The sequence below is a fragment of the Euleptes europaea genome, chromosome 1 (assembly GCF_029931775.1).
Source record: "Euleptes europaea isolate rEulEur1 chromosome 1, rEulEur1.hap1, whole genome shotgun sequence".
NCBI lineage: Eukaryota > Metazoa > Chordata > Lepidosauria > Squamata > Sphaerodactylidae > Euleptes > Euleptes europaea.
The window spans coordinates 181,596,285-181,617,722 of record NC_079312.1 but is presented as its reverse complement, the minus strand read 5'-3'; the positions used below and the strand labels follow the sequence as shown (position 1 = coordinate 181,617,722).

At 48.9% G+C, this 21,438-nt stretch overlaps 1 protein-coding gene and 1 non-coding gene across 2 annotated transcripts in view; both read left to right on the top strand.

The window, feature by feature from the left end:
* LOC130483723 (mitochondrial adenyl nucleotide antiporter SLC25A23-like) overlaps nucleotides 1–21,438 on the top strand; it is a 39,127-nt gene that overhangs the window by 4,277 nt on the left and 13,412 nt on the right. The window contains exons 2-4 of the mRNA XM_056856611.1: nucleotides 9,022–9,148; nucleotides 17,478–17,565; nucleotides 19,946–20,057. Of these exons, the coding sequence (XP_056712589.1) occupies nucleotides 9,022–9,148; nucleotides 17,478–17,565; nucleotides 19,946–20,057 (327 nt within the window). The remainder of the gene's footprint in view (nucleotides 1–9,021; nucleotides 9,149–17,477; nucleotides 17,566–19,945; nucleotides 20,058–21,438) is intronic.
* Nucleotides 2,113–2,184, top strand: TRNAA-CGC (transfer RNA alanine (anticodon CGC)). The gene has a single exon. It is a non-coding gene; the product is annotated as a tRNA-Ala (tRNA).

The window sequence follows — 21,438 nt, the reverse complement described above, 5'->3', positions numbered from 1 at the left end:
AAAAGACAGAAGGGTGGGAAAGCGCATTTTTTTCAGGCTGTGATGTGAAGATTGTGTAACTTGTGTGCCACCTCTATGGGATGCAGGCAAGCCATTAGCGAAACTTTATTGCTGGCCTGGTGTCTTGTTACAGCATGTTCTCGGGGAAGCTGCATTCATCTGGCCATTACTAACCAACATTTCTCGGATGGGGCCGTGATGGGGCTTCAGGTATTAGAAAGATGGCAGAATATTTATGTGCGTGACAAGTTTATGACCCAAGATCCTTTCTCATGCTGCAAAGAATGCTGAGAGCAGGTGTGTGCGCTCACTCCTCAGCTTACGTACTGATTTGTGGATTCTTCTGAATGCGCTGTTGGTCTGTGTAGCCACCTCTGGGTTCTTCAGCCAGGATCTTGGATTCTGCAAGTCAGATTAATTTCTACATTAGCAGGTCTGCTTCGTACCATTTCCGGCCAATTTTTTGACCTCTGCTGCCCCCAGGGCACAGCAAGAATCCAGGAAAACTTGGTGGATAGGTTTTCCTGCCCGGCGCATCCCCTACTGCGGGCAGAGAGGATTGGCCCTTCTCTAGATCTCCCTAAAGGCACAGAAATGCATACTTAGGCTAGGTGTGCACATCTATAGTTAAACTGTAGAACTCCCTGCCCCAGGATGTGGTGATGGCTGCCAACTTGGAAGGCTTTAAGAGGGGAGTGGACATGTTCATGGAGGAGAGGGCTATCCATGGCTACCAGTCAAAATGGATACTAGTCATGATGCATCCCTGTTCTCGCCAGGATCCGAGGAGCATGCCTATTATATTAGGTGCCATAGAGCACAGGCAGGATGGTGCTGCTGCAGTCGTCTTTTCTGTAGGCTTCCTAGAGGCACCTGGTTGGCCACTGTGTGGACAGACTGCTGGACTTGATGAGGCTTGGTCTGATCCACAGGGTTTTTCTTATGGAGGAGAGGGCTATTCATGGCTACTAGTCCAAATGGATACTAGTCATGATGCATACCTATCCTCTTCAGTCTCAGAGGAGCATGCCTATGATATTAGGTGACATGGAACACAGGCAGGATAATGCTGCTGTAGTCACCTTGTTTGTGGGCTTCCTGGAGGCACCTGGTTGGCCACTGTGTGGACAGACTGCTGGACTTGATGGGCCTTGCTCTGATCCAGCATGGCCTTTCTTATGTTCTTATCTATGTTACCGTTTGATATTCAGGGCTGAAATGTGCTACAATTGACAGGCTATTAATATAGCAACTGGCAGCGTGAGGCATGGATATCACAGGTTCGCCTGATCTCAGAAGCTAAGCAGGGTTGGCCCTGGTTAGTACTTGGGTTGGAGACCACTGAGGAAGTCCAGGGTTGCTGTGCAGAGGCAGGCAATAGCAAGCCGCTTCTGTCTCTTGTCCTGACCTGGACGGCCCAGGCTAGCCAGATCTCGTGTGATCTGGGAGGCTAAGTAGAGTCAGCCCTGGTTAGTACTTGGATGGGAGACCACCGAGAAATCTCAGGGTCGCTGTGCAGAGGCAGGCAACAGCAAACCACCTCTGAATGTCTCTTGCCTTGAAAACCCCATGAGGGGCCTCCGTAAGTCGGCTGCGACTTGATGGCAAAAAAGCAAAACATTTATTTCGAAATGTTTAGAAATAAATGAATTGCTGTTGCCAATGTTGTCTTTGTTGGGCTTGTAGTTTTCCTTTTTACTGCTTACTCAGTCTGTGAACTGTAGCCTGTGCCAACTCCTTGGCTGTAGAATTGTGGGTAAAGGCACAATTCTGTAGAAATAATGAACTGGGGAAAATGTTCCTTTGGGCAAGAGAAATGCAAGCCTGCTAGTTACTTAGAAGCAGCTGCGGTTGTTCACACCCCCTGATCTTTTAAAGTGCTTTTGGAACGCCCAAGTACCACACACAGAATTTGATGGTGCCTTTTATCCGTGCATGTGATGCGCTTGTCTTTCATCTCCTGCCCAGACCATTCTGCATTCTGCTTCTTAAGCCTGAACCGAGTAGTGCTCCTGAACAGGAGTGGGGACTCTCTTCCTGAGAAATTGTCACACTTGCAACCTTATGCACTCATGTGTAAACCTGACTTCTGAGTAAGCGTGCATAGGGGAAGGGGCTGTGGCTCAGTGGTCGAGCATCTGCTTCGCATGCAGAAGGTCCCAGGTTCAATCCCCGGCATTTCCAGTTAAAGAGACTAAGCAAGTAGGTGATGTGAAAGATCTCCGCCTGAGACCCCGGAGAGCTGCTGCCAGTCAGAGTAGACAATACTGACTCTGATGGACCAAGGGTCTGATTCAGTATAAGGCAGTTTTATGTGTTCATGTGACTGGGCCATGTGTCTCCTTGCCCTGGCCACTGAAGACCCCTTTCTGGGCTGGGGAGAAGGGTCTCCCTAGGCAGAGAGCTTGTGGCAGGTGAACCCCCGAACCTCTCTTGGGCTAAGCTCTTTCATTGACCTTTCCAAACCAGAGGTCCCCAACCTTTTTGAGCCTGCGGGCACTTTAGAAATTCTGACATGGTGTGGAGGGTGCAGCCATGCAGTGGCTGCCATGGGAAGCAAAACCCTCCTGCACCTCCCGCTCACATACGCAAAAACATGCACAAGAAAGTGTTGTGTCTCTGAGAGCCGAGCTTGGTAGCATGGGAGGGGGGGGATCTTTCTTCTTGTGCCTATTTGAAATTCACCCCACTCAGCTGCAGGGGGGAGGAACGGACTCCTCTCATTTAACTAATCAGGCGACTGAAAATGCCTGAGTTGCCCCGGCAGAGTGTCTGTTCTCAGGACACGAAGCACCCAAATAAACCTTTGGGAATTATAAATAGAGGGCTGGCTCATGGCTCCCGGAGATATTTTTAGCCTATCCCCTGTGGTTTTCTCACTCTGCCGGGGGTCCCGGGCGGTGGAGGCGGAAGTGTGTTCTTGCGCTCTCAAATAGCAGCCCCTCCGGAAGGGAGAAGACCCTCCCCGCCCCAGTGTGGCTGGTGATCCCCGCCTGATGGGGGAGCAGTTTAGCCTCAGTTTGGTTTTTAGGGACAGTTCAGGCTTGATTTGATCTAGAACCCACTGATTTGTTTTTGGTGATCCTTGATATCCCTAAAACCCTCTTCCAGCACTGTGTTTCAAATGAGTCCACTTTCTTCCTGCCAGCTTTTTTCATTGTCCAACTTTCACACCCATATATAGATCGAGGAATCATAGAGTTGGAAGGGACCACCAGGGTCATCTAGTCCAACCCCCTGCACAATGCAGGAAATTCACAACTACCTCCCCACCCCGTTCCCTCAGTGACCCATACTTCATGCCCAGAAGATGGCCAAGGTCATAGAATCAGCATTGCTGACAGATGGCCATCTAGCCTCTGCTTAAAAACCTCCAGGGAAGGAGAGCCCACCACCTCCCAAGGAAGCCTGTTCCACTGAGAGACCCCTCTAACTGTTAGAAAACTCTTCCTAATGTCTAGATGGAAATTCTTCTGATTTAATTTTAACCCGTTGGTTCTGGTCCGTCCTTCTGGGGCAACAGAAAACAACTCGGCACCCTCCTCTATGTGACAGCCCTTCAACTACTTGAAGATGGTTATCATATCCCCTCTCAGTCTTCTCCTCTCCAGGTTAAACATACCCAGCTCCTTCAACCATTCCTCATAGGATTTGGTCTCCAGACCCCTCACCATCTTTGTTGCCCTCCTCTGGACACGCTCCAGCTTGTCTACATCTTTCTTAAATTGTAGTGCCTAAAACTGAACACAATACTCTAGGTGCAGTCCCTCTAGGTGAGGGGAATAGTGTGCATGGCCCTCCCATTTCTGTTTAGTGTGCGTGACCCTCCCATTTCTGTTTAGTGTGCGTGGCCCTCCCATTTCTGTTTTTCCCTCAACCCCCCTGTGAGGTAGATCAGTCTGAGAGAGATCAGCTGGGTCAAGATGCTTCATGGCACAGCAGGGACTCAAACTCAGGGCTCCCAAGTTGTGATGCCTTCACAGTGCCATATTGACTTATGATCCATTTGACATGCTCGGGTGCCCAAGGAATCCCATCATTCACGCTGGGTGTCACACAGACGGCAGTGCCTCCCTAGACTGAGCCGGAATGACGGTTGCAACGGCGAATTCTTCCGTCTGGCATTTCTAGGAGATTGTTCAAACCTGGGAATCTATTTTCATCCTTCGGTGTTTACATTCTTCCAGCCAGTCTGTCTTCCATTCCTGTTCTCACCGATCACAAGAGCATTCTGCAAATGTCCAAAGGCACCCTTCTGCTGCCAGAGTGGAAAGAGCTGGTGGAGGGGGGGGAGATGCCAGGGTTCTGGTTCCTGGTTCTCACCACCAAGTAAAGTGAGACCCCCCCCTTTGGGTTTGCAATGTCAGAGCTCTGAGAGTGGATCTTAGGGACCCAGGGCCTTGCCCTAACTGAGTAAAAGTTAGGCTTTTTATTTATTTATTTAACTTAAAATGGTCACACAAAGATCATCATAAAACACATAGAAAAAACTAAGTGAATAATAAGAACCCCCATAAACTCCCATTTAGGCTGCAGAACCAACTCTCAAAAAGGCAAAACAGGCAACAAAAGGACCAGTTCCCCCCATTTAATACTGTCAAAACCATCATAAAACGTTGCGAGATAGTTCAGTGTCTTTGACAAAAGAAAAACCCTACAAACAGAAATATAACACATGGATACCAAGGTGATTTCAAAAAAAGTTAGGCTTTTTTAACGGTGTTCCAGTTTCACGAAGAAGAAGAGTTGGTTTTTATATGCCGACTTTCTCTACCACTTAAGGGAGAATCAAACCGGCTTACAATCACCTTCCCTTTCCCTTCCCAGAACAGACACCCTGGGAGGTAGGTGGGGCTGAGAGAGCTCTAAGAGAGCTGTGACTAACCCAAGGTCACCCAGCTGACATCATGTGTAGGAGTGGGAGAACCAATCTGGTTCACCAGATTAGCGTCCCGCCGCTCATGTGGAGGAGTGGGGAATCAAACCCGGCTCTCCAGATCAGAATCCACCGCTCCAAACCACCACTCTTAACTACTACATCACAAACTGTTTGGGCTGCCAACACCGGCATGGGAAATTCCTGGAGATTTTCAGGGCGGAGCCTGGGGATGGGGAGGACCTCAGCGGGCATAATGCCCTAGAGTCCACCCTCCAAAGCAGCCGTTTCCTCCAGGGAGGTGCATCTCAGTAGTCTGGAGATATGTCGTAATTCCAGGGATCTCCAGGCCCCACCTGAAGTTCGGCAACCTTATGAATTATACAGTTACAAGACTGGCAGAGATTATGGAGCCCAAGCCCGCACCCTACACTAATCCTTGCAGATTACAGTCTTGTACATGATCTTGCTTCTTGTGTATTTCTTGTCTGAGTAAGGAGTCTTCGGTGGGCCCTTTTCGCTGGGAAGAGGTGAAATGTAAACCTGAGAATTCCTTCTTGCGTGCATTAGGCAAAGAGAATACAAATAAAAGGACTAGAATCCACTAGAATTCATTCATGGGGTCGCCATGAGTCAGAAGCAACTTGACGGCACTTAAGACACACACACACACACACACACAGAGAATCCACTTAATTGGACATATGAAGCATGTTGTATGAATGCATGAATCTGCCTTGTACTAAATCTGACCCTTGGTCCATCAAGGTCAGTCTTGTCTGCTCAGACCGGCAGCAGCTCTGCAGGGTCTCAGGCTGAGGTCTTTCCCATCTCCTACTGCCTGGGCCTTTTCACGAGAGATTCCTGGGATAGAACCTGGGACCTTCTGCATGTCAAGCAGATGCTCTACCACTGAGCCACAGCCCCTTCCTTAAGGAAGCCTTAAATCAGACTTTTGGTCCTTAAAGGTCAGTATTGTCTACTCAGACTGGCAGCGGCTCTCCAGGGTCTCAGGTAGAGGTCTTTCACACCACCTCCTGCCTGATCCCTTTAGCTGGAGATACCAGGGGTTGAACCTGGGACTTTCTGTGTTCCACCCCTTCCTACACCCTGCCCCTAGACTCCATTCCCTAAATCTCTAGGAATTTCCTGACCCAGAGTTAGTTTGTGTGTATCCTTACAGCAAAAATTAAGACATCCATGGTGTATTGAGCGACCACCTGTTGGCATCCAGAAGAAGCCAACAGTCTGGGGAGGAGATGGGTAACGTCCCCCGGTGGGGCTTTGATTAGAGGTCTGAATTACATCTTTCTTTTAAACGACGTTATACTAGAAAACAATATATTGTGCATATATATATATATATATAAACACAACATAAATTTTAAAAATGGAGTAAATGCTCAGCTTTACAACCGCAAATCAAGTCTTAAAATCAGCCTTATCTACACACAGGACGCGATGTCCAATCCTGCGTTCTCTTCAGGCTTCACTTTGTTCCAATATAAGATAAATGGATGTCATCTCTGAATAAATAAGCTTTGCAAAGAAACTTTCCTTTCCCTTAGATGTTTATAGAGTGTGCTCTTAATCTGTGTTTTATTTCTCGGAAGTATTTTGAGTTAAAGGACATCGGGCGTAGGGTTGCACATTCCAGCTTGGGAAATTCCTGGAAATTTGGGGGTGGGGAGTGGCATTTGGGAAGGAGAGGGACCTCAGTTGGGTATAACACCATAGAGTCTACCCTCCAAAGCTGCTGTTTCCTCCAGGGGAACTGATCTCTGTAGTTTGGAGATCAGTGGTAATTCTAGGGGAACTCCAGGCCTCACCTGGAGTTGACAACACTACGGGGCTGGGAAATGCCTAGCGATTTGGGGGAGCGTATCCTGGAGAGGGTGGATTTTGGGAACCTCAGCTGGGTGTGATGCCATAGAATCCATCCTCCCAAGCTGACAGTGTCTCCAGGGGAACTGATCTCTCTAGTCTGGAAATAGGTGGTGATTCTAACCCGCTCCCCTGGAGGAGGCTGGTCACCGCAAGAGTCACGGAGCAGGAAAAACTGTGTTTCATAGATCCAGGCTATTCAAAAGGTTGCAAAGTGGTTTTGGCTCTCACCTGGTCCTTCAAGTCAATTGTGTTTAGATCCAAACTATAAGAACATAAGAAAGGCCCTGCTGGATCAGACCATCAAGTCCAGCAGCCTGTTCACACAGTGGCCAACCAGGTGCCTCTAGGAAGCCCACAAACAAGACGACTGCAGAGGCATTGTCCTGCCTGCGTTCCAAAGCACCTAATAGAATAGACATGCTCCTCTGAGACTGGAGAGAATAGGTATGAACATAAGAACATACGGAAAGCCCTGCTGGATCAGACCCAGGCCCATCAAGTCCAGCCGCCTGTCCACACAGTGGCCAACCAGGTGCCTCTAGGATGCCCACAAACAAGACTGCAGCAGCATTATCCTGCCTTTGTTCCAATGCACCTAATATAATAGGCCTGCTCCTCTGATCCTGGAGAGAACGGGTATGCATCATGACTAGTATCTATTTTTACTAGTAGCCATTGATAGCCCTCTCCTCCATGAATATGTCCACTCCCTTCTTAAAGCCTTCCAAGTTGGCAGCCATCACCACATCCCGGGGCAGGGAGTTCCACAATTTAACTATGCATTGTGTGAAGAAATCCAGGGAGATCTTGCTAAGCTGACGGCTGCCCAGCTTTTCTGTTCTGGATGTCAGCAACCGTCCCCGTGTGTACATAGCCAGTGGCTTCTTCAGCCTTGTCCGAAGAACTGGCCTTGGGTTCGGATTTCTTGGAGGCCTCACAGAGACAGTGTTGCAACAAGGCCACATGTAGGAAGTAAAAATGTACCGACTGCAAGAATGTACGCAGCCGGGTGTCCTGGGACCAAATGTAACCAAGCCGGACCATGATCCCAAGGATCTCCCTGACCCTGCTTTCTGCTTGCACGTCAGCCACTGCCCAAAGTGCGAGGCAAGCGGGCAGGGGCGGCTGGAAGTAGGGTTGCCAACTCGAGTGTGGGAAACTGCTGGAAATTAGAAATTGAGCCTAGGGAGGACGGGGCTGGGACCACAGTGGGTCCGACAGCAACAGAACCCAACAACAAACCCACCCCAGCCATCCTCAAAGCTGACCCACACACATCCTTTCCGGGGATATCCATGCCCCGGCTTTTCTTATGCCGGTGTGTCTCAGCACCACAAGGAGAGAGGTGGGTTTTTGAGGGCATAAGAACATAATAAAGTCCCTGCTGGATCAGACCCAGGCCCATCAAGTCCAGCAGTCTGTTCACACAGCAGCCAACCAGGTCCCTCTAGGAAGCCCCACAAGCAGGACGGCTGCAGTGGCATTTATCCTGCCTGCGTCCCATGGCACCCAATAGAATAGGCCTGCTCCTCTGATACTGGAGAGAACAGGCATGCATCATGACCAGCATTCATTTTGTTATAGTAGCCATGAATACTCTCCTCCATTAACATGTCCACTCCCCTCTTAAAGCTTTCCAACTAGACAGCCCTCACCACATCCTGGGGCAGGGAGTTCCACAATTTAACTATGCATTGTGTGAAGAAATACTTCCGTTTATCAGTTTTGAATCTCTCACCCTCCAGCTGCAGCAGATGACCCCGTGTTCTAGTATCATGGGAGAGGGAGAAAAGCTTCTCCCTGTCCACTCTTTCCATACCATGCATCATTTTATAGACCTCTATCGTGTTTCCCCTTAACCGCCTTCTTTCCAAGCTAAACAGCCCTAAGCGTTTTAACCGCTCCTCATAGGGCACAATTAAAGAACAGCCTCCCTAAGATCTCCCTTCCTTGGGCACCATCTGTGCCGGTGTTCTGAAATGTCTGCAGGGAGCCACGGGGAGGGGCCGTGGCTCAGTGGTAGAGCCTCTGTTTTGCATGCAGAAGGTCCCAGGTTCTGTCCCCGGCACCTCCAGTTAAAGGGACTAGGCAAGCAGGTGATGGGAAAGACCTCCGCCTGAGACCCTGGAGAGCCGCTGCCGGTCTGAGTAGTCAATGCTGGCTTTGATGGACCAGGGGTCTGATTCAGTAGAAGGCAGCTTCATGTGTTCATGTGACTTCCATGTCGTTCTGACCCCCCCCCCGCTTCCTGTCCACAGGAAATCATTCGTGAGGGGGACACGGACCATGACGGCGAGCTGAATTTCGAGGAGTTTGCCCGCTACCTCCAAGAACGTGAACGGAAGCTGCTGCTGATGTTTCGCAGCGTGGACCGCAACCATGATGGTAAGAAACCTTCCCTTGCCAGAGCCGGGGATCACCCCAGTTTTCCTGCTTCACTTTCCTCCAAACTTGGCTGGCTCCAAATGTTGGTTTTATTTTTCATTATTTATTGACTTACAGTGCATTCCTAAAGAGAGTTACTCCAGTCTAAGCCCAATGGCATTATGAGAGCCAATGGGCTTAGACTGGAGTAACTCTCCTTAGGAATAGAAAAGGACAAGAGTCCAGTAGCACCTTAAAGACTAACAAAAATATTTTGTGGTAGGGTATGAGCTTTCGTGAGCCACAGCTCACTTCTTCAGGTATCTGAAGAAGTGAGCTGTGGCTCACGAAAGCTCATACCCTACCACAAAATATTTTTGTTAGTCTTTAAGGTGCTACTGGACTCTTGCCCTTTTCTACTACTGCAGACAAACACGGCTACCCACTGTGAATTATCTCCTTAGGAATGCACTGTTAATCTATATCCTTCCTTTCTCCCCAGTGGGGACCCAAAGCGGCTTAACATCGTTCTCCATTTTATCCTCACAACAACCTTGTGAGGTAGGTTAGGCTGAGACGGATTGGCCCAAGGTCACCCAGTGAGCTTCCATGGCAGAGTGGGGGTTCGAACCTGGGTTCCCCAGGTTGTAGACCAGGGGTGTCAAACTCAATTGTCATGCGGGCCGGATAGGACAGAAATATCACTTGGTCGGGCCAGGCCATGCCTCACCAGCCCAGATCGAGAGTGGAGTGGTGGCTGGCTCACGGGCTGGGACAAGAGCTCTCAAGGGGATGGATCCAGCCCACGGGACTTACGTTTGACACCCCTGTCCTAGACTGACACCCTAACTACTACACCACCCTGGTTCCCCAGAAAAGCCGCTGCTCCCAAGCCGTGCTCGAGGAAAGGGAGCCTTTCCCCAGCCTTCAGCCTCTTACACCTCTGTGTGTGTGTGTGTAAAGTGCCGTCAAGTCGCAGCTGACTTAGGGCAACCCCTTTTTGGGGTTTTCATGGCAAAAGACTATCAGAAGTGGTTTGCCAGTGCCTTTCTCTGCACAGCAACCCTGGTATTCCTTGGTGGTCTCCATCCAAATACTTACACCTCTAACCTGGATATTTTAGGGGTGGAGTCTGGGGAGAAGGGGTTTGGGGAGGGACCCCAGCAGGGTAAAATGCCATAGAGTCCAGGCACTGTTTGCCTCCCCGCTTGGCAGCCTCCTGCCGTCACGTTCACCCGGGGCTCTTTCCAGTTCCTACCTGACGAGAGCCAGCGTGGCGTAGTGGTTAAGAACGGTGGTTTGGAGCGGTGGAGTCTGATCTGGAGAACCGGGTTCGATTCCCCACTCCTGAGTGGTGGACTCTAATGTGGTGAACTGGATTTGTTTCCCCACTCCTACACACGAAGCCAGCTGGGTGACCTTGGGCTAGTCACAGCTCTCTCAGCCCCACCAACCTCACAGGGTGTCTGTTGCGGGGAGGGGAAGGGAAGGTGATTGCAAGCCGGTTTGATTCTGCCTTAAGTGGTAGAGAAAGCCGCCATATAAAAAACAACTCTTCTTCCTCTTCCTCCTCCTCCACCAAAGCAGCCATTTCCTCCAGGCTACCTGACCTTTGTCATTTGGAGATCAGTTGTCATTCTGGGAGCTCTCCAGGGCCTATCTGAAGGTTGGCTACCTTGCCTGTGTTCCTTGAGCATTACAGGACTGCAAAGCCAGCTCTATTTACCCATTGCCCTCCCCCTCCCCAGTCTGTGGTTCAGGCTTTCTTCCTTCCTGGTCTGTGCCGCAATCACCAATATCGTAACCCAGTTCGCACATGAAAATATCCTGGAGCCGCTGTGGGACGCAGCTATACCAGGCATACCAGGAAGGGGGCACAGGGAGGGGTGGGCATGTCGTGGCTCAGCCACGACATGCCCACCCCTCCCTGTGCCCCCTTCCTGGTATACCTGCAGCCCCCGCTTGAGGCTTCGGGTTGCCAAGCTCCAGGTCAGGCCTGGAGCTCTCCAGAATTGCAGCTGCTTCCCAGACAACGGCCATCACTTCCCCTGAAGAAAACGGCTGCTTTGGAGGGGCACTCGGTGGCATTATGCCCTGCTGAGGTCCTTCCACTCCCCAAACCCTGCCCGCTCCAGGCTCCATCCCTTCCAATCTCCAGGAGTTCGATGCTTAAATGCCTAAGATGGTTGAAAGAGTTAGATCTAGAAGTTATTACTCCCTCTCCTATTTCTTCTTTCTTATTTAGTGCTCTCTAGAAGCCGTAATGTTTAACCTGAATGATAGAATTTATTTTTAATAGGGGATGCAGAAAAAGAAAAAGGGAAAACAGAGAGGGTAAATTTAACAATTCTTTTGTGCCCGTGCCCAAGATAACCCATCTATCCAAACTCACCCCACACTATGATCTCTTATAAAAATACAAAATTTAACTGAAAATTCACATCTTCTTGATAATTCAACCTCAATTGGATGATATATCTTTAAAGTTAAACCATTTTTTTCTTTTTCCCTTAAGAAGATGGTTATCTAATCTATTAAAATAGCCTTTCAAATCTTATTTGCATCTAACCCTGATATCTCATTTTACATACATATCTGTATCATACATGTTTGCGTCATGCATATCTGTCAACAAATGGTTGCCAATTCTGATTGTAATCCTCAAATCGATTTTCTTTGGAGCAAATGTGTTCATCTCGAATGACCGAATTTATGATAACACTTTTCTTTATATCTCTATATATAAATCTGGTCGCGGCTCGGAAGGCGTAACACGCTATATTTCATTTCCCTTTCCCCTCCTTTTTCCTTTTTGTATCCCCTTTTTATAAAATTAAAATTAAAAATCTCCAGGAATTTCCCCACTCCGTAGCCAGTAACCCCTGGCTCGGCTGCGCTCGCTGCTAGCCAGGGGAGGGCGAGGCCCGGGGTGGAGGCGTGTGGGAGTTCTGTTCTTCTACCAGCCTCGAGGGAGCCAGGAAGTGTCTGTTCTGTTCCAGAGCTTCCTTAAATCAGGGCCATCTGCCGATGCCCCAGACAGCTCTGCCATGATGCAATCCAGGCATGGTTCGCCCCCCCCCGCTTGGCAGCCTCCTGCCATCACGTTCCCCCGGGGCTCTTTCCGGTTCCCACCTGACGACAGCAAGCCCTCCTTCCACCTGGCCACCTTTCCCGGGAAGCGCCGTGCTCCCTTTTGCAGAGTCACGGCTAGGGTTGCCAACCTCCAGGTACTGTCTAATTGAACCAGAAACCTATGCTGGATAAAAGTAAACGGTAAAGGTCCCCTGTGCAAGCACCGGGTCATTCCTGACCCATGGGGTGACGCCACATCCCGACGTTTACTAGGCAGACTTAGTTTGCGGGGTGGTTTGCCAGTGCCTTCCCCAGTCATCTCCCCTTTACCCCCAGCAAGCTGGGTACTCATTTGACCGACCTCAGAAGGATGGAAGGCTGAGTCAACCTCCAGCCGGCTACCTGAAACCGACTTCCGTCGGGATCAAACTCAGGTCGTGAGCAGAGCTTTTGACTGCAATACTGCAGCTTAACGCTCTGCGCCACGGGGCTCCTCTATGCTGGATACAGATTGATTATAGTAAACGAAATCAGCACGTGGTTCGTATTGAATACCATCAAATTTAAATTTGATGGTATTCAATACGAGCCACGTGCTGATTTCATTTACTATAATCAACCTCCAGGTACTAGCTGGAGACCTCCTGCTATTACAACCGATCTCCAGCCGATAGAGATCAGTTCACCTGGAGAAAAGGGCCGCTTTGGCCATTGGACCCTATGGTATTGAAGTCCCTCCCCAAACCCCGCCCTCCTCAGGTTCTGCCCCCCAAAACCTCCTGCCGGTGGTGAAGAGGGACCTGGCAACCCTATTCTATTACAACTGATCTCCAGCGGATCAAGATCCTGCCGATTGCCAAGAGGGACCTGGCAACCCTAACCAAGGCCCAGGCCCTGCCGGTCCCTGCCTCTGGCTGGAGCCTGGGCAACGTACTTGGATGTATTGCATTTGCATTTATTTATTTATCCATATCCTGCTGGTCCCCCAGTTTGGACTCAAAGTGCCTTTTGGACTATCGTTACGCTTAGGGCTGTTTAGCTTGGAAAGAAGGCGGTTAAGAGGAGACGAGATAGAGGTCTATAAAATTATGCATGGTTTGGAGAGAGTGGGCAGGAAGAAGCTTTTCTCCCTCTCTCGTAATACCAGAACTCGGGGTCATCTGCTGAAGCTGGAGGGGGAGAGCTTCAAAACTGATTAAAGGAAGTCTTTCTTCACTCAACTCATAGTTAAACTGTGGAACTCCCTGCCCCAGGATGTGGTGATGGCTGCCAACTTGGAAGGCTTTAAGAGGGGAGTGGACATGTTCATGGAGGAGAGGGCAATTGGGGCTACTAGTCCAAATGGCTACTAGTCATGATGCATACCTGTTCTCTCCAGGATCAGAGGAGTATGCCTATTATTTTGGGTGCAGTGGAACACAGGCAGGACAATGCTGCTGCCGTCGTCTTGTTTGTGGGCATCCTAGAGGCACCTGGTTGTCCACTGTGTGAACAGACGGCTGGACTTGATGGACCTTGGTGTGATCCAGCAGGGCCTTTATTATGTCCATTCTCCCCTTCTCCATTCTTTCACCACACCAGCCCCGTGAGGCAGATTTTTGTGTCTTCCCCTGGGGCGGAGCGGTTAATCTTTTCCCTTCCTGCCCACTGACTCCCAGGTAAAATTCAATCCTCCGGATCGTCCCCTTCCCCATCCCAGTAGCAAAGCGCACCCCAGTCTCATGCAAGGGGCAGAGATTTCGAAACTCTGTCATTTATTTACTTCGTTTATAACCCAGCTGTCTCACCGGGACTCAAGGCCGGTTACGAAATATATTTTTTAAAAAATCAGCCAGGCAGCTGAAACAATGCGATGGGACAAGGAGTACAAAGTTAGAAACAAAGGGCAAAAACGCATGGTCGCTTTATCCTCCTTTAATCCCTGTTTTAGCCAGAATCGAACTCACATTAGGCGAAACATACACACACACAAACATACACATATACAGTATATACATACACCACACACAGATAATTTTTAAGATTTCAGATTTTTCTGCAAACCCAGAACTTCCCTCCTGGTTTGGGGGTGTAGTGCCTTATTAACTTAGTTTATAGGGAAAACATATATTCTTTCACATATATGTATATTCACATAGTATGAGACACACATATATATTCTTATATACAGATCTAGAATCACTATGCATGATGGGTAAAGTAGGAATCTTTGGTCAAAGATTTCATTAGTGTGAGGCCTGGGTCAGGTTGACCCAGCAAAAACAGTTTGCAAGTCAGCTGCAAGTGAGATCATTCTCACTTGGTACAGGCAGGCTTTCTAATTAAGGCTGAAGCTTGGATTTAAGACAAGAAATGTCATTATGGAATGTTAACTCTCGGTTCTTCATCATTAGCTAAAGTCAACGCCTTTAGAAGATTCTCATAGGACATGCAAATAGTTGTTTATACGTTCTTAATGGTCACTGGCTAAAGTGTTATACGCAATTATCATTAGAGTTGTCTGTTTAACCACCTATAAAACATGCTGTTTTCTTTATTCTAGGGGGAGAACTCTGACTTTTAAAAAGAGTTTCTTCCACGTGCACTTTGCTCTTTTATTGATCAATAAAAGACCTGCTTGATTGTTAAACTCTGCCTTGAATTACTTAATTGAATGCTAAAAGTAATTAGGGCTTTACAGGGGCAGTGGGACCCTTTCCTTTCCTGGCCCTTTTGTGTGGATTTTTTGATCCACACTCAAGCCCAGTTCAGATACAGTGCTATTTACGATAGATGTATGTGCTGCACAGATCTCAGGCGTGCATCCCATGAGACCCTTGCGCTCAATGGCCATCAGCCAACTCCTTAATGTTCAGCTGGATTCCTCCTTGCTGTGTGCCGAGGATCTCGCATTATTCTATCCACAGCGAGTAGCGAGCAGTATAACACAGCTCTCCTTGACTTGCTGCCACGAGCCATTGAGGAGGGGCTTCCTAAAACCCCAAGGTTCTCCCTGAACTTTTGAATGCCCCCCAAAAACTGTAGTTCCCCGGAGACTGTGTGGTCCCAGTTAAGAAGTTTGGATGCCAAAGGTGAGGAGATCCTTAATCCAATTGGTACATTTCTCAGCAGGCTGCTCCCGACAGAGTTCAGGATGTAACTTCCACAATTTTTTTCACTGGCTTAACAGTTCTCAGCTTTAACTTGAGTGTTGAAGGAGCCCTTGCGCAAACAAATTCTGGTCGGTACTTCATGTTGTGCTTACTTTGAATAATGTCCGACTGCATTTAGCGAATTTGTTTTTAAACCAGCAAGAAGAAGAAGAGTTAGTTTTTATATGCTGACTTTCTCTTCCACTTAAGGAAGATTCAGACCGGCTTACAATCACCTTCCCTTCCCCACAACAGACACCCTGTGAGGTAGGTGGGGCTGAGAGAGCTGTGACTAGCCCAAGGTCACCCAGCTGGCTTCGTGCGTAGGAGTGGGGAAACAAATCCAGTTCGCCAGATTAGCCTCCGCTGCTCATGTAGAGGAGTGGGGAATTGAACCCCATTCTCCAGATCAGAGTCCACCGCTCCAAACCACCGCCCTTAACCACTACACCACGCTGGCTCTCACCAAGCTGTTTTAGTAGCTTCAGGAAATCACAGGCGTTTGCATTTTGCCGTGAATATGTGATAGAAAACCAGATCTGCGATCCACAAAAGAAGCCATCGTCTCTGAAGAAAGGCACGCTTTCTTTCGTTCCAGGGTCCCCTCTCACCCGATGGGAGGCGGACCAATGTTTATACTCCGCGAGCCATTCAGACACCGAAGGGGGTTCTGCGCTAGTTCTGTCCTCGGTGGCACAGAATGCGGAACGAGTGCGAATTCCGCCCTGCGCCTTTCCACTCTCTTCCCTGGTTCTGAGTTCATTTTTGTTCCCCGTTTGGCAGGAGGAGGGAGCACAGAGAGGCAGACTTTCCCACACGGTCCTGGCCTTGCTGTTTTGCAAAGTCTCAGTTGGTCCCTCTGGGAATGGTGCAGATGTACCATTCTGAATTGCTAAGTTTTCTAAGGCACCGATAAGAGGTTGGGGGCCGGCCGTGGGATTGCACGCTCTCCTCGCCCTTCCCTGTCAGGCTAGCGAGGGCCTCGCTGCACACATTGAGTTTGACCTGCGTGGGCACAATCAGGTGTGTGCTTGGAGCAGGCTTGCCAACCTCCAGCTGGGAGTGTGGAATTCAAGAAAGTAGCACAAGACAATTCTTTCTATAATAAGAAGACCAAACCATAGCAATTAGTGAACCACGGGAACAATACTTAGTCCTTATAGAGTCCGCATAAATAATTTCACAAAGTGCATTAGTAGGTCGCAAAAGCAAGATGAAGGGCAATGGAAATCCGGTATAATTCCATTTCGTGCAGTCTTTTTCAAGCCTTCAGTCTTTTTGTGCACTATTCAGTCAATGCACATAGGAGTATACCCTTTCCTTATATCCGGACGGCAAAGTAAAACTCTATAAGGACTAAGTATTGTTCCCGTGATTCACTCATGCACTTTATGAAACTATGTAGACTGAATAAGGATTGAGAATTTGGGCTTATATTGTATTGTAAAGCCCTTATTGAGAATTGATATTTCTTTGCTCCAGAATTTTGTTCTTTGTTCTTTATATGTTTCCAATGCATATTCTTAATAGCATTAATTGCTATGGTTTGGTCTTCTTATTATAGAAAGAATTGTCTTGTGCTACTTTCTTGAATTCCACACTCCCTACTTAGCACTTGCAAGCCGTTTTTTGATTACTAACCTCCAGCTGGGGCCTGGAGCTCTCCCAGAATTATTTATTTTATTTTATTCGATTTTTTTATCCCGCCCTTTCCGTGCCGAGACAGGCGGCTACAGCTGCCCACCCATTGACTGTTGTGGAGGCGGCACGGAGCAGGGCCTGTCTCTTGGTAACAGCACGAGGCTGTGTCAAACCCTGCTCTCTCGCAGACCTACCCTGGAGCATGCGTGTGGCTGCCTCCTGCCACGTCTGGTCCATCAAGCCCAGGACTGTCTCCTCTGCATAGCAGCACCCTTCCAAGCCTTGAGACATGAACACCTGAAGTGACCTTGTATTGCATCAGTCCCATCACAGTCAGTCTTGTCTACTCAGACTGGCAGCAGCTCTCCAGAGTCTCAGGCTAAGGTCTTTCCCATCACTTACTCCCTCAAAGGTACCACATTGTTCTTTTGCAAGCATCCTGGACAGCCCCCCCACCTTTCCGATTCCCCAGACCGATCCTCTTTGTGTTTCTGCTTCCGCCGCAGGCCAGATCGATGTTTCCGAGATCCAGCAAACCTTCCACAGTCTCGGTGTTTACATCTCCCTGAAGCAAGCGGAGAAGATCTTGCACAGGTGAGGCAAGAACTGTCTCCCCCAAATCTGTGTGGTCTCTCGGAAGGGTTGCCAGTCTCCAGGCGGTGGCTGGAGAGTTCCCGGAATTGCCACCGCTCTCCAGATGGCATTGATCAGTCCCCCTGGAGAAAAGGACTGCTTTGGAAGATGGACTCTATGGCATTGAAGTCCCTCCCCTCCCCAAACCCTGCCCTCCCCAGGTTCCACCCCCAAAATCTCCAGGTATTCCCCAGCCCAGAGCCGGCAACCCTGTCTCTCAGTTACTTAGAGAGGGAGGGGGGCAGACAGTGGCTTTGTATGGCTGCAGTAATCTTAGCAGGCAGTAGCTCTAGGGTAGGGAGAGTAAGGCAGAAAAAATGGGGTCCGCACCAAAACACAACAGACACATGAACACATGAAGCTGCCTTATACTGAATCAGATTCTTGGTCCAGCAAAGTCAATATTGTCTACTCAGACCGGCAGGGGCTCTCCAGGGTCTCAGGCAGAGGTCTTTCACATCACCTACTCGCCTGGTCCCTTTAACTGGAGATGCCGGGGATTGAACCTCGGACCTTCTGCATGCCCATGCCAAGCAGATGCTCTGCCATGGAACCACAGCCCCTCCCTGTGCAAGGGAATAGAAATTAAAATTTAATCATTAAAGTAGCCCTACAATTATGAAGCCCTGCTAGCATGGGACGCTTGAGCTGAGAAAGCTCCTCCCTGAAGAAGCTGGTGTGAAATGCGTGTGTGTGTGTAAAGTGCCGTCAAGTCGCAACCCTGGACTTCCTTGGTGGTCTCTCATCCAAATACTAACCAGGGCTGACCCTGCTTAGCTTCTGAGATCTGACAAGATCAGGCTAGTCTGGGCCATCCAGGTCAGGGCATGTGAAATGCGTAGGGGTACTTTAATGATTAAATTTTAAATTCTCTTCCCGTGCACCTAAACTTTAAAACATTCACAAGACGTAGGGCTACTTCCTGGGAGTGTTTTAAGGTTTAAGTCAGAAACGTCATATTTTGAATAATGGGACAATATGGTATGTACTTTAATAATTTGTACCACTGAGGAAAGCCTTGTGGCCGAGACGTGTTTGGCTTTAATGGGATTTATTATTATTTGTAATGCATTAAAGCCTTCTTAATTTAAGATTTCGTAACCCATTAGTATTGATCCTGTTTTTTGGTCCACCTTCTTGGCTACCTGGTTTTTCAGGGTTGAAGTTTTTTTCTTCCCCTTTCGTGTTTGATTTTAGGGTTGCCAACCTCCAGGCAGAGCCTGGAATTTTCCCGGAATTACGATCTCCAGGTGACAGGGATCAGTTCCTCCTGGAGGAAATGGCAGCTTTGGAGGTCGGAGTCTCTGGCATCACATCCTGCTGAGCTCCCTCCCCTGCCCAAACTCCCTCCTCGCCAGCCCCCAAACCTCCAGGAATTTACCCAACCAGCTCTAGCAATGCTGGTTTGACTTTTTCTTTCCTTACCTTATAGGTATGTGTCTCTCTCAGGCCGCCCTCTCACAGCAATGAGACCTCCATCCTCCCTGGGAGCGCGGTGCAATACTCCGTACCTAACCATAAGAATACAAAAGCATGTGGCCTTATATTATAATTATATTATATATTATATTTATCAGCATTATATATATTATATTATTCCATCTAGACATTAGGAAGAATTTTCTAACAGTTAGAGCAATTCCTCGGTGGAACAAGCTTCCTCGGGAGCGGGTGAGCTCTCCTTCCCTGGAGGTTTTGAAGCAGAGGTGAGATGGCCATCTGTCAGCAATGCTGATTCTATGACCTTAGGAAGATGATGAGAGGGAGGGCATCTTGGCCATCTTCTGGGCATGGAGTCGGGGTCACTGGGGGTGTGGGGGAGGGAAAGGTAGTTGTGAATATCCTGCATTGTGCAGGGGGTTGGAATAGATGACCCTGGTGGTCCCTTCCAACTCTATGATTCTACGATAACATATATCCACTGTTTAAATAACACCATCAATAATAGTCCAGATTAAAGAATGTGAAGTCCTTATGTGCAGTGCTTGTTCTCTTTCGTAAAAGTAATCATGTGAAAGACCAGGATGGAGTTATAACCATTAGTCGAAGACAGTGAAGCTGTAAATCAGTGAATCAGATGGGGTGCCGGCTCATGGTCCCGTTTCGTGCAAATCTTCGTCAGAGCTTCTTACTTATCCAGACTAATACATAATCCAGTGCATCCCTTCATTTACATTGTTATCCACACACAGGGTCATTCTGAAAGCACTATAGGGTATTCGTGGGTGTGGCATAGCTGCCCTGTTTTTGGTACTTGTATACTTCGTATTCCCCTGCCCCGCCCTGCCTGTATCCCCTCCCCCCGCCCACAGCTCACCCAGCATGCTTCTGTCCTTTGCAGCATAGACAAGGATGGAACCATGACCATCGACTGGCATGAATGGCGGGACCATTTCATTCTCAACCCCTTGGAGAACATGGAGGAGATCGTGCACTACTGGAAACACTCGACGGTGAGTCGGGGTCCTGGGCTGGGCTGGCGTTGGGGTCGCTTCCTATCTCCTCCGGATCCCTGGATTCTTCAGGATTGCGTCACCTTGCAATGACTCGCAGGTCTGGCTATGTAAACATGAACATTTTTGACCCTGGGGTGTGGTTGGAGGGCATGGGGTTTAGCAACTTATCTCCAAAAGGACATTGCAGAGCTGGAAAAAGTACAGGAGAGGGCAACCAAGATGATTAGGAGGATGGGGCACCTTCCCTATGAGGAAAGGCTGAAGAGTCTGGGACTTCCCAGTGAGCCAGTGCGGTGTAGCGGTTAAGAGCGGTGGTTTGGAGCAGTGGACTCTAATCTGGAGAACCGGGTTTGATTCCCCACTCATCCACACGAGCGGCAGCTAATCTGGTGAACTGGGTTCGATTTTCCGCTCCTCCACATGAAGCCAGCTGGGTGACCTTGGGCCAGTCACAGCTCTTAGAGCTCTCTCAGCCCCACCTACCTCACAGGGTGTCTGTTGTGGGGACAGGATTGTAAGCCAGCTTGATTCTTCCTTAAGAGAAAGTTGGCATATAAAAACCAAATCTTCCTCTTCTTCCTGCTCCTCCTCCTCCTCAAAAGAGATGACTAAGAGATTACTTATTTTTTTATGTCTCAGTGACTGGTGCAGCTCTTTTATTTCTCCTTCTGACTAAGGAGGGACAGGATAGATGTTTGCAGAGAGGCTGTGGCTCAGCGGCAGAGCATCTGCTCAGCATGCAGAAAGTCCCAGGTGCAATCCCTGGCATCTCTAGTTAAGGACCAGGAGGATAGTGATGTGAACGGCCTCCGCCTGAGACCCTGGAGAGCTGCTGCCTGTCTGAGTAGACAATACTGACCTTGATGGACCAAGGGTCTGATTCAGTATAAGGCAGCTTAATGTGTGTTTCGAGAGCATCCAATGAAGCTGATGGGCACGAGATTCAGGATGGACGAAAGGCAGTACTTCTTTACACAACGAATGATTAAAATGTGGGATTTGCTGCCAGAGGATGTAGTGATGGCCACAGGCATAGACAACTTTAGACAGTACACATGGAGTTAGGTCTATCAGTTAGGTCTGTCATTGGCTATTAGTGATGGTGACTAAAGGGAACCTCCACATTCAGAGGCATAGACTCACAGAGTTGGAAGGGACCACCAGGGTCATCTAGTCCAACCCCTTGCACAATGCAGGACATTCACAACTACCTCCCCCCACAAACACAGACCCAGTGACCCCCTACTCAGCGCCCAGAAGATGGCCAAGATGCCCTCCCTCTCATCATCTGTCATAGAATCAACATTGCTGACAGATGGCCATCTAGCCTCTGCTGAAAAACCTCCAGGAAGGAGAGCTCACCACCTCCCGCGGAAGC